At 36.4% G+C, this 14,859-nt stretch overlaps 1 protein-coding gene across 4 annotated transcripts; it reads left to right on the top strand.

Moving 5' to 3' along the window:
• The first annotated feature begins 2,714 nt into the window (after nucleotides 1-2,714).
• LOC112529707 (zinc finger CCCH domain-containing protein 18) lies at nucleotides 2,715-11,133 on the top strand. Of its 4 annotated transcripts, XR_003070939.1 has the most exons (8): nucleotides 2,820-2,913; nucleotides 6,032-6,172; nucleotides 6,495-6,863; nucleotides 8,931-8,991; nucleotides 9,111-10,124; nucleotides 10,421-10,544; nucleotides 10,904-11,011; nucleotides 11,090-11,133. XR_003070939.1 is itself a non-coding variant. In XM_025141067.1 (5 exons), exons 1-4 carry the CDS (start codon nucleotides 2,785-2,787, stop codon nucleotides 10,103-10,105), a joined length of 1,554 nt encoding a protein of 517 aa, XP_024996835.1. In that variant the 5' UTR covers nucleotides 2,715-2,784; the 3' UTR covers nucleotides 10,106-10,124; nucleotides 10,421-10,856. The 4 variants fall into 4 exon arrangements, 2 of the variants coding, with proteins under 2 accessions (XP_024996835.1, XP_024996837.1); XR_003070938.1 differs by lacking the exon at nucleotides 6,032-6,172 and having other exon boundaries at nucleotides 2,715-2,913; XM_025141067.1 differs by lacking the exons at nucleotides 6,032-6,172; nucleotides 10,904-11,011; nucleotides 11,090-11,133 and having other exon boundaries at nucleotides 2,715-2,913; nucleotides 10,421-10,856.
• Nucleotides 11,134-14,859: the final 3,726 nt, after the last annotated feature.

The raw sequence follows: 14,859 nt of genomic DNA, 5'->3' as shown, positions 1-14,859 counted from the left end.
TTTGAGCTTGGCTCCAAAGGTCAAAAGTACCAGGAGATCTCAAGTTCAAATCCAAGGAGGAATAAAAATCCCCTTGTGGCCACGGAGGTTCAAATGCGGTGACTCCGGGCTATTTGCAAAGCAAATGGTCGCCGTGGGATTAGTCGGCTCGCATAGTGGCTTGGATATCCAGGTTAATCACACAAAAAAAAAAAAAAATCTACCTTTGTGTGGGATATAATATGCTCGTTTGGTTTGGTTTGGTTTGGTTTGATTTGTTAGCGTGCTTGTGACCGGAGCACACCACCACTTGATGGTTCGCGTCCCACTACAAAATGGAGGCCATAGAAGGTCAAGGTAGCTGGTAGGGGTGGTTATTCGGACAACTAGGCAAGGGCAGACCTAGCTTAGGGCATATGGTGGTCTGTGCTACCGCTTCACTTCATTGTCACGATATGTGAGAACATTTTGATTAAGGGGGTGTTTGGGATTGCTTATAAAGAGTCCCATTTCAATAAAACTGAATAACCCATAAAACCGTTAAAAGGACTACATCTAAACAAGCCTACTCCACTTTCTTCAACTGTAAGGTCAATAACCAATCAGTGCGATCCAAATTGGAATTAAACTCCTACGTTGGATGCAATATTAGAACATTATGGAACTGAGCGAGACAAAAATACATTTTTCTGTTCCAACAAAATAAGCGAAACAATAATCAAGGAGATGAGACATGTATCGGATTAAAACCTTACAACCTACCATAATCCTTTTAGTTCCCTACCTCATTTTCGTCCAATTAATCATGTCCAATCTCGTCCATATACTAACACAACCTAATCGAAACTGCACGATTTCATGGTCAAACATATGTATTTGTATTAAATTGTCGAAACGTATTCCGTACGATAAGTTTTTATTTTATGGAATATGGAAATGTCATTGTTGAATTTAGTTTGAAGTTCTGATTCCATACTTATTGGATTAATTTGTGTATATGGTAGAAACCATGTAAACCGCACAACACCGTGCCGCATTTTGTGACGCGGCTTTTTGCTGTTTGAGATGTATTCGGTGCAGTTTGTAATTTGGAAAATCTTCAAACTGCACACGAACACCCCTAAACTGTAAAGGTTGTAATACTGTTATTAATGTCTTCCAATATTTTTTTCATTCTAAAGTTGTATTGTTGCCATGTTTCTTAAGAAATGTAGGAGGAAGGAACCTGAACTTACAAATGCGTATGTGAAAAATCTTGACGAGGATTTCAACATAAGTCTCGTGAAAGAGAAGTTTCTAGAATATGAAAATATCCACACTGTTGATGTGATTATGAATGATCCTAAAGGGAAATCACAAGGGTTTCAATTTGTCAATTTTGAATTGCATGATTAACATCATCATGCGACTCAGATTGACAAATCCAAACCTTTGTGATCTTCCTTTAGTATCATTCGTAACCATATGAAATGGTGACCTTTTTGTATCATCATAACCGTTTTCAAGACATTTGAGGAGAATTAATACAAATTTATCTAAAGTGGGACTCTAACACACCCCATCCGATATAGGCTAGACAGACACAGATTGTCCCAGAGTATCGAGAGTGAGTTAGACGGACGAGAAAAAAATGAGTACAAATTACCTTAGAGCGTCGAGTCCATAGCGATATTTCTTTTCATTTATAGCTCTGGTTAACTGTATTCTAAAACACGGAAAAAAATAATTGGCTTATCAAATTATCTATCGAGTCGTGACAAAGATTCAACAAAAGACTATATTTATGAATAGCATAACCTCTCAAATCTATTCGAATCGAAGGATTGAGTTGGATTAAAAATAAATAAACCATGTTTAAATAACGACCCAATCTGCTAGAGATGAAAATTTTACCTATAGGAGCAGGTATCCGATCCTGACGAGATTCCCCGTTTTACGTGTAACGGCGTGGGGACGGGGATTTAATCTTATACCTGAAGTGGGGTCGGGACGGGGATGACATTACCCGTCCCTAATCCGACCTCGATTATATTTTTTTATTTTATTTAATACATGTATATAGTATGTGTATAAATAAATGTATATTTATATTTTTTATACAATTATTATTAAATGACAAATATATTTGATTTTTAATATTAATAAGTAATATAATAATGATTTGTTATAAATTTAATTTTAAAATATATTGTTTTACTAAACTAGTTTCCAAATCCGACAAGGATTCCTTCCCTCCGAACCTATCACCAGGAGGGATTGAAGATGGGGTTTTAAATGGGGTCGCGGACGAGAATGTATTATCCGCCCTTGTTTCCATCCCCGACTTCGACCATAGAACCATTTGTTTTTTAAGGGGTTGTTTGTTTACCTTTTAATAGTTTCATTAAGAGATAATATCTGACTTATTAAGAGGTAAATCTTGTTTGATAAAAAAAGTCTGCCTCTTAATAATTTTAAAATCCTATGAATGATTTTGTATTCTGAGTGGCGTTAATTTTATTGTAAATAATTATCAAACAATTATATTTCATTTTGCACTATATCATGAAAGACTCTTAATTATTTTGATCACTTAATCATTTTGCACCAAATCATTTAACAACAGCCAAAATTAACCACTTAATCATTTTACACCAAACCATTTATAGGGAAAAAAAAAAAAAACCGTTAAATAAAAATATATTTAGACCGGACGACCTAAATGGTTTGGTGCCATATTGGGCTCGAGACTGTTCTCAGGAAATCAAAAGCCTATTCCATCAAGCGCAGGTCTTGTTGCTTAATCCTCAGTTTCCTACAACGATAATGGCGGACGATGCCGAAAGGAGGCTTCTTGAAGATCAACTAGAGCTTCAATTACAAGAACAACGAGATTCAATCGCTGAGCTTGATGAAGCCCTAGCGTCTGACCCAAACAATCCCGAAATCCTTGAGGTATTATTATACACAATCGACCCTTCTTCCTATTTACTCAGGAAGCTATCAAGTTCAATGCGTTCATTTTTAATCCGAGTTTCCGATGGATAGTTTAATTCGTGTTGTGTTCCATATTTTAATTCGGAAAGACATGAATGAAATGATGTTTTTTGATTGCTACCAATGATTCGTAGCTAACTTACGGAGGTTATTGAATGTTGTAAGTCGGTAGCGGTACTGGTTTTGCTGCAATGGTATGAACTGACACCTTAAGAGTTAGAGGTTGTGATCAACTCCATGGGGAATATGATAACACGACTAGATGCTTTCACGAAATGTTGTAAACTGATTATTGGAATGCATATGGTTTACATTAGCATAGAGGATTTGTTGTCTTTTATCCTTGGAATCTTAAGTAAGAACTTGGAGTTTTTCTTGAGCTTACAGAATCAAAGAACAAAATCCAACATCACTGTAGCTGTAAAGTTCATCATTGGAATCAGTTACTCCCCAAGTTAAAGGCCGTTACCCAGAGTTCACAGAGATTGAAGTATTTGTCTCAATTGGTGGGTTGAAATTTAGCATGGTTGATGTTGAAGGTTCAGTTTTACAACTTGTTTGGGATGGAGAGGGTAGCAGTCATACGGACATTCCTTATCATCCATATCAAGTGAATGAGTTCTTGTTTTAGTGTTTTCTCTCATGCCTATTGGTTTAGGTCTCATGTTATAGGAGTTGGTAAGTAAGAAATATTAAAGGAAGGATTGGTTGCGATGAGAGGAGAAACTTCAAACCACTCTTTTTGCTATAGAAAACATATAAAGAAACCGTTGCATAATATGCTCCAAAAATCTGACTGTTTTTTCTCGTGAATTTGCATTGTACAGTTCACAGCAGTGAAAGTACGATTGATTCCCTCAATCAACTGAAAACAGCTTCTTGCTTTTTTTGTGTACCTTGGACCATGAAGCTCTTGTCATGCCTTATAAGTGACACTGCTCTACTATGTCATATGAATACCGGTTCCTGTCTATGGCTTTATGCTGCTGCTATTATTGTCACCCAGTACTTTTTGGAGCTTACTGTCTTGTGCTTACCTGTGTTAAGTTGCAGTGGCTCTGGAGTCTTTGAAGGAGACCGTAATAGCTTGATTTAGGGCTTGTTCATAAGTTGGCAATATTGTTTCTTACAGAAAAAAACTATATTTGGCATAAATTTGAGTGTTTATAATATCAATGTCAAATTGAAGGTCATAAAATATCGATCACAATGATGTATTCAGATTTATAAAATCAACGTTGATGAAAGATATGAATTTATATGGATTCTGTATAAAATAATGAAATTGGTATCAAGTATATGTAGTAGGTAATAATAAAATATTTGAATAAATAAAATCAATATATAAAAATAAAGTGATACATGTGTCAGGGTGGATTAGTGTGGCAACCATAGTCTAAAATAGGGTTGATTAAGTTACCTATAAATCTTTCACATTTAATACTTGGACCCTCTACCTGACACCCAATTCCATCTATTTAAACCCACATGATTCCCTATTAATTTGAGAGTTTTAGTTCTTTTACAACTTAGAAATCATTTGAGGGTTGAGAGGTAGCGTCTTCCTAAAGAAGATTGTTGGAGCGTGAAAGAAGAAATTAATTTCTAAATCAACCATCAAATTAAAGCATGAACGCCAAATCACTTTGCTATTCTTCTAGTTTAATAAGTTATACAACATATTTGAGGTTTATAGTGTTTATTGTTGGAGAATAAGGTCAACGGGAGCTTCAAAATGGAAGTCAAGTCAATAACATAACCAATCATTTTTGCGTGCACGGTGAGTTGTTGAGGTTTTTGACTCCCCTGCGCATTTGAATATTCATCTCTTTGATACCCATGTATACTATAAACTTATAACACACTACACACTTAATCCAACAAAACATAGCATACAAATGTTTTCTAGTGTTTTAATGAGTTTGTAGTATACATGGGTATCAAATATATGAATATTCAAATGTGTTGGGAGTCAAGAACATCAGCAACTCACTGTGCATGCAAAAATGATTGTTTATGTTCTTGGCTTGACCTTCATTTGCTCACGTTGATCTTATTTTCCAACAATAAACACTATAAACCTCAATCCTCCTCTGATTTCTAACTTGTGAACGAACTAAAACTCTGAAATTTACCGGGATGTGGGTTTAAATAGATGGATTTGGGTGTGAGGTGGAGGGTCCAAAAATTAAGCGTGGAAGATTTAGAGGTAATGTTATCAACCCTATTTTGGACTAATTCATCCTCGCACATATATCACTTGATTTTCATATATTGTTGTTAATTATTTTATTATTACTCACTACATATGCTTGATGCGATTGCCAGTATTTTTTATACAATTTGTAAAATTCATTTCTTTTAATCGGCATACATCATTGTGGTTATCACATTGACATAGATATTATAAATACCCAAGTTCAGTTGTCACATCCACCGTGCTTGGAAGAACTCCAACTAGTGATGTTGTTGGGTTCCTGAAATGTGGTTATAGAACCCCCATTCCAATTGAAACACTTCTATTAGAATATTGAGTTCTTTATTAAAACCTCGCCATTTTTCTAGCATTCAACTAGATGAGACTGTGTTATGTTGAGTTCTTGTTAATTATCATTCTTACTGACGCTGGACACAATGATATGAGTAACTACCACTTGTATCATCTCACAATTGGTTAAGATTGTAGGTTTGCCTACCAGCAGCATCTCTTTTTAATCAAAACACTAGTGCTTTTTTTGTATCTCTCGTTGCTCAACTCAATGTGTGCATGTGTTCATTATTATGATAAAAAACGAAGTTCGTTTTTTTTTTGTTTATATATATATATATATATATATATATATGCTTGGATTTTATGACGTTGTCTGGGTGTGCCTTACTTGTGAACATGAGTTTTGCACTACAAGATATTTGTTTCCATCTTAAACTTGGTGGATAATTTTTGTTTTTTTGACATTCCTATGATAGATGTCATATTTGATAAGAAAAAAGAGGAACTGTTACAAGCAAATAGTCATACCAACGTCATGAAAAAATCATGTCGCCTAACATGAGTTTTTTGTTGGGAAAATTACAGAATTATGTGAACTAGCTTGCCATGCTATATTTTGTTCATCCTCCCACATGCTTCACTCCCATTTCTTTTATCAACAATAACAAAAGAAATGCCTAGTTGAGGTTTTCCAAGTGATTGGGACTTCTGCATGATAAGCTAGAGGTAATGACTCAAATCCATCAATGGGTATGGCCCAGTAAATTTACCAGGGGCAAAAGAGCAACATTGACGATTTAGAGTGTAATATAATCCTGTAACTTACAGTTGCTCTTAAGAAAGGTAAAGTGGAATTAACCTAAAAATTTAGTTTCTTCTATGGTAATTGGAGAAATAACAGAGGATTACTTGGTTCCCAAACAAAGCGAAGCCCTTCCGGTCGGGAAGATGCAGATAAAACGCCAATAGCCGGATGTCCTTTTATCATTTGTTTCTAGTTGCATGCGGTTTCTTCTGAATTGCTAATTGTTTTTATTTCGTTAATCAGGTTCACTCAGAGCTTCTTCAAGCTATCAAAGATGCAGAAGAGGGGCTCTTTGTACTTAAACGGGCTAGGTTGTTGCAAGAAGTTGATTTTTCTCTACAGATGGCAAAAGATGGTGCTAAGGGGGTGAATCAAGATTCTCTTGCTTCCAAAGATGTAGAAGTGGAACCGTTGGAGGAAGCTGAGGATGTGAATCAAGATCTTCTTGATTCCAAGGATGCAGAAGTGGAACCGCTGAAGGAATATTCTGTTGGATCAAAATGTAGATTTCGCCACTCTGATGGACGATGGTATGACGGTTTGATTGTTGCAATGGAAGGTTCTACTGGGGCAAAAGTTTCTTTCCTCACTCCAACATCAGAGAACCAGCTGGTGCGTTTAGTTCTCTCCCTCTTAGTACGAATCTGGCCAACACTGTAACATACCTTTTTATAACACTACTTTTCTGCCAGCGTTTTATAGCATTCGCAAATCCTGAGGTTGACTTTTTTAAACTCGATTTTACAGAAATAAATGTTTCCTCCAAGCAATGAGGGTAGGTGGAGAATAACTCCATAAAAAACTGTAGGATGGGGTAAAAGGAGAAGTAGCGAAATATGTGTAAACGATAGAGTAGGTGTGGTAGTGTTTCAGAAGCTTCCAAGTTTCTGATTATCCCAATGTAATATCCGGAAATTGTGAGCATATTGTCTTTAGGCGTGTTCTAATGATATTCTCAATAAGCTCCATGTTTTTGGAGAAACAACCTCTATAGGGTCCAATATACAAATATTAACTTAGGGACCGTTTGCTAAACGCTTACCCGAATAAGCACTTACCGGGTCATTTACTTTATCAAACAACATGGCAAGGGCTGAGATTCTTACCCGCTGAGAGCAATAATAAGTATGGATAGTCTTACCCATAAGTGCTTACCGGATAAATTGTTGCATATGATACCGTCTTGACGGACTACAATCTTACCCGGTAAAGTAAGTTAGAATGTTGACTCTTAGTGGTAAGCGCTTACTCGGTAAGTTTTTGGTTAAATGGCCTCTTATTAGTGTTACTAATCAGCAGCTGGTGCTCACATATGGGCCCTAGTTTGTTGATGGCAGTCTCCAGTCATGATCAAAATATTTCTCATATTTTTGCAGTCCAGTCTCACATCTTACCCAGAATGAATGGCTCTCTTCCAATTTCTTTCTCTTATCCAACTGAAACTTTGGCATGTGGCCCATTGTTTTTGTATTCTAAATGCAGCATTGGTGAAATGTTCTATTGCTTGATCAGACTGTATTACCTCTTTGTACAAATGAAATGATCTGAAGCTTTTTGTTAAGTGATAGGACTGCCCAGTTTCTAGATAAGTCTTCTCTGCATTGTTAATTGGTGATGAGCATCTTGATGCATGGTGCCTACGCACAACTTAGACTGCAACAGTATTTGTTCTTAGGGCCTTTTGTTAGCAGCTTAATGAGACTCACAGCTTATTTGGTCAGCTATACATGACTGTTTGATGGTGGCTTAATGATATTAAAAGTGACTTATTCAGTAAGCTTCTAAGGGGAAGCTTTATGCAGAGAGCGAAGTTTTTTCCAAACCTGTCCCTCCCAATTTAAAACAAGCTCCTTCCATCTAAGAGAAAACCCTCCCAAACAAAAACCTTCCCAATCTATATAGACAGATTAATCCACACAGAAAGCATCATCCATACAAGACTTAATGGAAAACCAACCAAACAGCCCCTTAGTCTTGAATGTATCTGCACAATTAAGTTAGCTTGTAGATTGGATTTTTTTATTTACAAAACAGTCTATTTTTTTCATTAAATTGAATGCCTGCATACCGAGACAGTATGAGACGCAAACCACATATGTGATACAACTGAAACCCGACCTGACTGAGAAACCACTGGTCTGGAAATGTATCCCACAATGACAAAGAAAGCGACCAAAAGAGTCCTGCGAAGCAAAAATAATGGTGCCACAATGCTACACGACCATCTCACCACCACCATTGCTAACCTCTGGATCTGAAACAGAAGCGGACCCCAGTCGCCAAAATCTAATTGAAGAACCACCGAATCTGGAAATGATGAACCAAAACCTAACTAACGAACCACTGAATGTGAAATGCTTAACTGATGGACTGAAACCAACAGGAAAATGAGATGACCAGGTTTGATGATGCTAGCCTGAATGAGGACATATCCGGAGAAGATGAAGATACCGATCATTGAATGTATCTGCACAACTGAATTAGCTTTTAGATGACGATGTATTATAATATTTCTTTTATTGAAGAATTGAGATTCTGATGCGCTGCACACCTATCTTGTCTTTATATTGGTACCAAACTTTTATTTTTTGAATATTTGTGCCACTTTGTTCTAATAAATGAAGGGTTGACTATCTGTTACCTGTATTAACCGATTAATGCTACACCACCTAAATGCAGGTTTGCAAGTTTTTCCTACAGCAACGGTGTCGATTTGGTATGAAGTGCCGCTCATCACATGGTATGTATATTCTCTTATTGTAGTTCTAATTGGTAGACCTTCAGAATGGTTTTGTCGCCTCGTATGCTATTATTCTCTTGGTGCTGAATACTTCTTTGTATTGTCTTATTTTGAATCAGGAATTGATCTACCTTTATCATCACTGAAAAAGTATAATCCCACAATCTGGAATCAGTCATTGGTGGGGTCCACTGTGTGGGCTACCTCAGACAGTAAAACTGGAATTTGGCGGGAAGCTGAACTTGAGTCATGGGATGACAAGCTCAAATTAGGCCGGGTTGTTTTCCGAGATGATGGTAGCTCTTTAAATGTCGGAAATGAATCTATATCTTTGTCTGAATATGCCCAGATGAGTGATGAAGATGACAGTGATGATTCATATTCAGAATCGGATCATTATGATCCTACTGACTATGAAATAGAGGACAGCTCTGAAGGTATTGGATTTCTTGGTAGTTCAAACCTCCAGAGAGGCATACAAACTGAAACTGCCATTTTTGCAAAGTGGGAGAATCACACTCGGGGTATCGCTTCTAAGATGATGGCCAACATGGGTTTTCGTGAAGGGATGGGTTTAGGCTTGAAAGGACAGGGAAGAATTGATCCCATCTCTGTGAAAGTACTACCTCCGAAGCAATCTCTTGATCATGCTCTAGAATCTGTTGAAAACAGAGATACCCAAGAGAAAAAACGAAGCAGAGGTGGGAAGAGAAAACGTGATAAGAAGTTTGCAGCAGCCGTTAGGGCTGCAAAACAACAAGAAGAACCAAGCTCTGATATTTTTAGTCTTATAAACACACAGTTAGCCATGCATGATGAAGCCTTGAAATCTGGGTCAGGCAAGAAACAGCAAAAGAAAGAATTTCAGGCGGGAAAGAATGGCGAAAGGCGTGCTCTGGTTGCCTTTGATGATGAGGTGAAGGAGTTACGGGCAAGAGTTCAAAAGTTGGAAGAAATGGCAAGCCGAAACAAGAAAGAAAAGGTGGTTTATGATGCAGCTCTTAGGAAGCTCCATGAGACTCAGAAAACATTGGCGGAGGTTGAAGCTGCTCATGCATCGGCTTCTAACGCAGTTGCCAACAAAGAAAAGGAGAAGAGATGGCTTAAGTTTTGAAGGGCATTTGACACAATCTGTAATTTGCATCTTCTATAAATATCAATGTGATATAATCACAGTTTATTTATCTTTTTACAATATTGGCCAAATATTGCAAGCTTATAGGGTGCATTTCGTCATGGAACTTCTTAGATAGTTGGACCAGGATAATTTATATTGCTTTTGGGCATTCTTGTTTATTTTGAACATGGATGCTTTTATGGCTTTCTGGTTCATTTTGCTTAATATTTCTTATCTGCATTTGATCTTAATTTTTATCAGGAGGTTATATGGTTTTAACATTTCTAATTTGTTGTTTTTAATGTTGATCAGGTTCTTTTAATGGCCAAATATAGACTTTAGCACAAGTTTCTGAGGCCAGCATTCGAGGAGGAAAAGGATCTCATTGAAAGTTGGCATGTGCATCTCCAAAGTTAGAATCTGTTGTCGGTATGAGGTAATTTCCAGAAGTTTAGACTTATTAGGTTTGTGTAGAATTTTAGTACAACCCCTTCCCCAGAAAAAAATCCACTTAAAATTAGAAACTCTGATGTGCAGCCATTATTAGTATGCTCATCAGCATTCTCTTTGTTCTTGATTATAGAACATTGATCTAGCATATAAATCTTGATGGTAATTAGAAAACTTCGAAATTGTGCATAGACTCTTCATTAGTTTAGTGGTTTGTACCTTCTCATATGCATGTCCATGCGTGCTTTATTATTCTTTATTCTTATTTCTTCTTCCACTTTCCTAACCTGCTTTTCTATCAATGCATTTTTTTACCTCTTTCCTCTCTTTCAAACTTTTTGTCAGAACTTCTATAACCAAAATATTCTCGCAAAATCCTTTGTTCTAAACCTTTTTACGAGGTGGGGATCTTCATAGAAACAGCCTCTCTACTCTTCAAGCCTCGAGGTAGAGGTAAGGTTTGCGTACATCCTTCCCTCCCCAGACCCTGCTCTATGTATGATTCTTGGTTTGGTTTGGTTTATTGCACAGGTATCCCATAACGGGTGACAAGGGAGCATGGAGCATGCCTGCCTGAAGGAAGATATCTGAAGAACCACCGCGACCCATGTTTCCCAATTTACTTGTAAGTGTATCTTTGTACTTTTGCGAGTTACGCATCTATTTGAGAACATAATGAAATGAGCATCAAAAAATACCATTTGAAGGACAACATTTTTCAAGTTATCTTACACATGTTCTACGTTTATCTGCATTTTTTTCATTGCTCTTTTCCTTGATTCATATTTCTTTAGTGTTCATTATGTAACAGATAACAGTAATATTTGTTCCATGCTATGTGATTGTCAATTTCATTTTTCGAACTTCTTGTAATTCAAACCCTACAGGAGATAGAACGAAATCTTGGAAACTTGTTTCGCCTTTGTACTTGTAAGTAAACAAGTCAGGTTGTCTAGTATTAAATTTGTTTATTGGGCCGTTGTGAGTTTGGTACGCTGGACATAATAGAACAGAAACTTGTTGTCCTACGTTTTGGCACGAAATTAAAATGGGACAAGACAGGATTGAGTGGGATAAAAATGTTTTTTTTGGTCCCACCAACACAGGTGGAACAAAAGTTCAAGGAGATAGTGGCAAAATTAGTAAATTATTAAACCACCCATGTCAAATTAAAACCCTAAAACCTTCTACAATTCTCTCACCTGCCTACCTCACTCTTGCCCATCCATTTGTCTCTCTTCCAGTCCTTTCCGTGTACCCAAAGTTTTACTCTCTTGACAAGTTGGGGGTCTTCACAGAAACGTCTGTTCTACACTTTGGGGTAAGGAACATGCCTGCATACATATTACATCAAACCCCTCCAGACCTTACTTTTGAGTGAGGTACTACCGGGTTCATTTGGTTTAGTTTACTCCCTGACCAAAAACTAATATTCCCCGTCACTAGGTGGGGTAAGCATTCGGTCTTATAGAAGACGACTCTATTTGTGAACTAACATAATATCATTTTAGAACGACAAATTGGTAGGTCCAGTTTGTTTTGGCTCAAAATAGGACTGTTAGGCGAATATTTGCTTCATAATTTGATGATCAAACAGATATTTTCCCTGAATCGACATGTTAAATATCGATTCCCTGTCCCACAAATATTTGTGGGTTCTTTTATCTCATCGACATGAGATGAAGGATTAAGCAAATTCCCACCTCTAAATTGAATGGAAGGAAGATGGGTTCTACAATCTGGGCATGAAATAGGAGAAAAGATTAGTATCCTGAAAGGATTTCTTACCCTGAAATTCTACCAAGAAATTTGATGTCTTTTGAGGGAAAACTGAGAATTTGACTTTGTCATATACTTCCTTTTGCAAGTTGGGGATCTTTAGTCGCTCTACTCTTTTGGATAGAGGACAAAATCTGCTTACATTTCATCCCCATACCCAGGGGCTGACCCGCTATGGTGCATATGGTGGCACGGGCCACTAGGGGTGCTCATGGGTTGGGTTGATCGGGTTGAAGACATTTGAACAACCCAACCCAATGCTTATGGTTTGGAAAAATCTTAACCCAACCCAACCCAAACCAAAGTGCAACCCAACCCAACCCAACCCGTACGGGTTGGTCGGGTTGATACTTTAGTATATTAAAATATTCTTCTAACCTTGAATATGTTATTTCTCTACTCATACTTTATTTTTCATCATCAACCATTTGATACAACTTATTCATATTTCTTACGTATATCACATTCAGTTAATTTTCTCAATTTACATATATATGTTCACAGTTACTGAAACAGTTATTGAATGAGTTATATAGAGATATGAATAGATTGAAAATATGTGTATATGAAAAGCATACATAATAGTGTAATTGTCTAATGTATATATTAATAGAAATTCATCAATCATATTAAATCTAAGAAATAAAAGGATATCGAGTTCATCGGGTTCATCGGGTTGGGTTGGGTTCAAAWAATAYYAACCCAATATCAACCCAATACCTACGGTTTAACAATTTTACAACTCGATTAGACATCGGGTTGCTTCGGGTTGGGTTATTTTACGTTGGGTTGGGTTGGGTTGATCGGGTTGGTCGGGTTGATCGGGTTTTTGAGCACCCCTACGGGCCACCACTTCGTTCCTCTGTCATATTCTAAATTCTTAGAGTTGTGGAAGGTGTAATCATATTATTTTGTTTGGTGCAACCGTATATTCCTTGAAACTACAATAATAACACAAGTTTCTCTTGGTAGAGTTGGTTTGCATGGTCTTTTATCCCCATCTAGGCGCTGGTTTGAATCCCATTTGTATCATTTTCTTAGTTTTTAGCTTTTAGTTTCAGGTTTATTTTGTTTCTAAAGGAAAAACAAAGGATAGAAGACTCGAACACAGGAAACCTCTCATATAAAAAGCAAGCAAGAAACCAACAGACCAATGATGATCTGTAAAAACATATTCAAAGCTCCGTTCTTGTATTCAAATGGTGTCGCCACTTGAAAAACTGTCTAGGTTCGCCTCTGGCTTTACCTATGCCCCACTTCAAAATGAGATATACTGGGTTCATTTGGTCTGATTCTGTTTTTAATGGGAAACTTGAAAAACTTCCCATGTGAAGAATTAAAGTTGTTATTAGGTCGTTTTTTGTGATGTGTAACGTAGGGCCATGCCATTTGAATATTGGTGTTTCACATACTTGCAGTTGTGCATTTATAATGACCACATCTTTTAATACCCAAGTAATGTATTTCTTTGAAAACCCGAAAATCGCATTCAATGACGTATGACTGTCGACACTCGGGTTTGATTTTTGGATACACTCGTTAGTTATCGCTTGTTACATAGTCCTTTCCTATTAACCGATAGTGACCATTACAGGATTTGAAGATTCGCTCGTTTAATTGACTTGATACGAGTAGAAAAGTTTGAATTATTCAATGTTGAACAACATATCTGTATTTATGTAAATATGATTTAGTGAGTTTATACATATTGTACCATATGATATATGTCACCTTCTAGAATGTTCATGATTACTGGTCCTACAGTCATAATGGAAGAAAATGGCATTCTATCAAGAGGCATATATGTGATTCTGAATGATTGAAACCACATCTTTCAAATCATCTTCAATGGGATAAGTAATAAGAATCCATCTTTTTTTCTCGTTACATCGTTTTCAACTCATCAAATTAAGAACTTATATAAAACCTATCGCAACCTTTTTTGGGTCACAGGTACCTTTTTGAACATTAATTTTTATTATATCTTTTTAAATCAATAAAAAAAGTAATAGAATAACATTTTACACAAAATTTCGAGATGACGTTTGGTTCAGGCGGCGATGATTCAGATACAGTGGTCGGGAGGTGGTTGACGATGGTCATATTAGGTTTTATGAGATTATGGTATATTTGGTTAAGGCATATTTTGTATTATGAAAATAGAGAATTACATTTTATCAAAATATCATAAAGTTGTAAAGAAAAATGTTAAATTTTTTTATTTTGTGAAATATATAGGATTTTAAAGATTACTTTCGGTGGAAAAAAATAAACCAAACGAGAGAATGAATAGTCAATAGAATTCAAACATTTTAATTCAATCAAATTTCTTCAAAATATGCAATTCAAACGTCCGATTAAGGATTGTAGAATTTGTATTTGATCAAGAATAGCTCTGATTGGCTTGTTGGATGAATGTCAGTTAAATCATGTTGGGTTAATCGGTCAATATTTTAATTTGGGGAAGGCTAATGGCACACTTACCTCCTATATAATCATTTCCTTTTTTTTTTTTTTTTGGT

The sequence above is a fragment of the Cynara cardunculus genome, assembly GCF_001531365.2.
Source record: "Cynara cardunculus var. scolymus isolate 2C chromosome LG 16, CcrdV1, whole genome shotgun sequence".
Classification (NCBI taxonomy): domain Eukaryota; kingdom Viridiplantae; phylum Streptophyta; class Magnoliopsida; order Asterales; family Asteraceae; genus Cynara; species Cynara cardunculus.
Note: the sequence above shows the minus strand (reverse complement) of the source record. Positions and strands in the feature narration are given on the sequence as shown.

Excerpts from the sequence above, each read along its gene's own strand:
- LOC112529707 (XM_025141067.1), top strand. The coding sequence starts at position 2,785 with ATGGCGGACGATGCCGAAAGGAGGCTTCTTGAAGATCAACTAGAGCTT. Across the intron at positions 6,864-8,930 it reads CAACATCAGAGAACCAGCTG|GTTTGCAAGTTTTTCCTACA; the intron begins GTGCGTTTAGTT and ends ACCTAAATGCAG. Across the intron at positions 8,992-9,110 it reads GAAGTGCCGCTCATCACATG|GAATTGATCTACCTTTATCA; the intron begins GTATGTATATTC and ends ATTTTGAATCAG.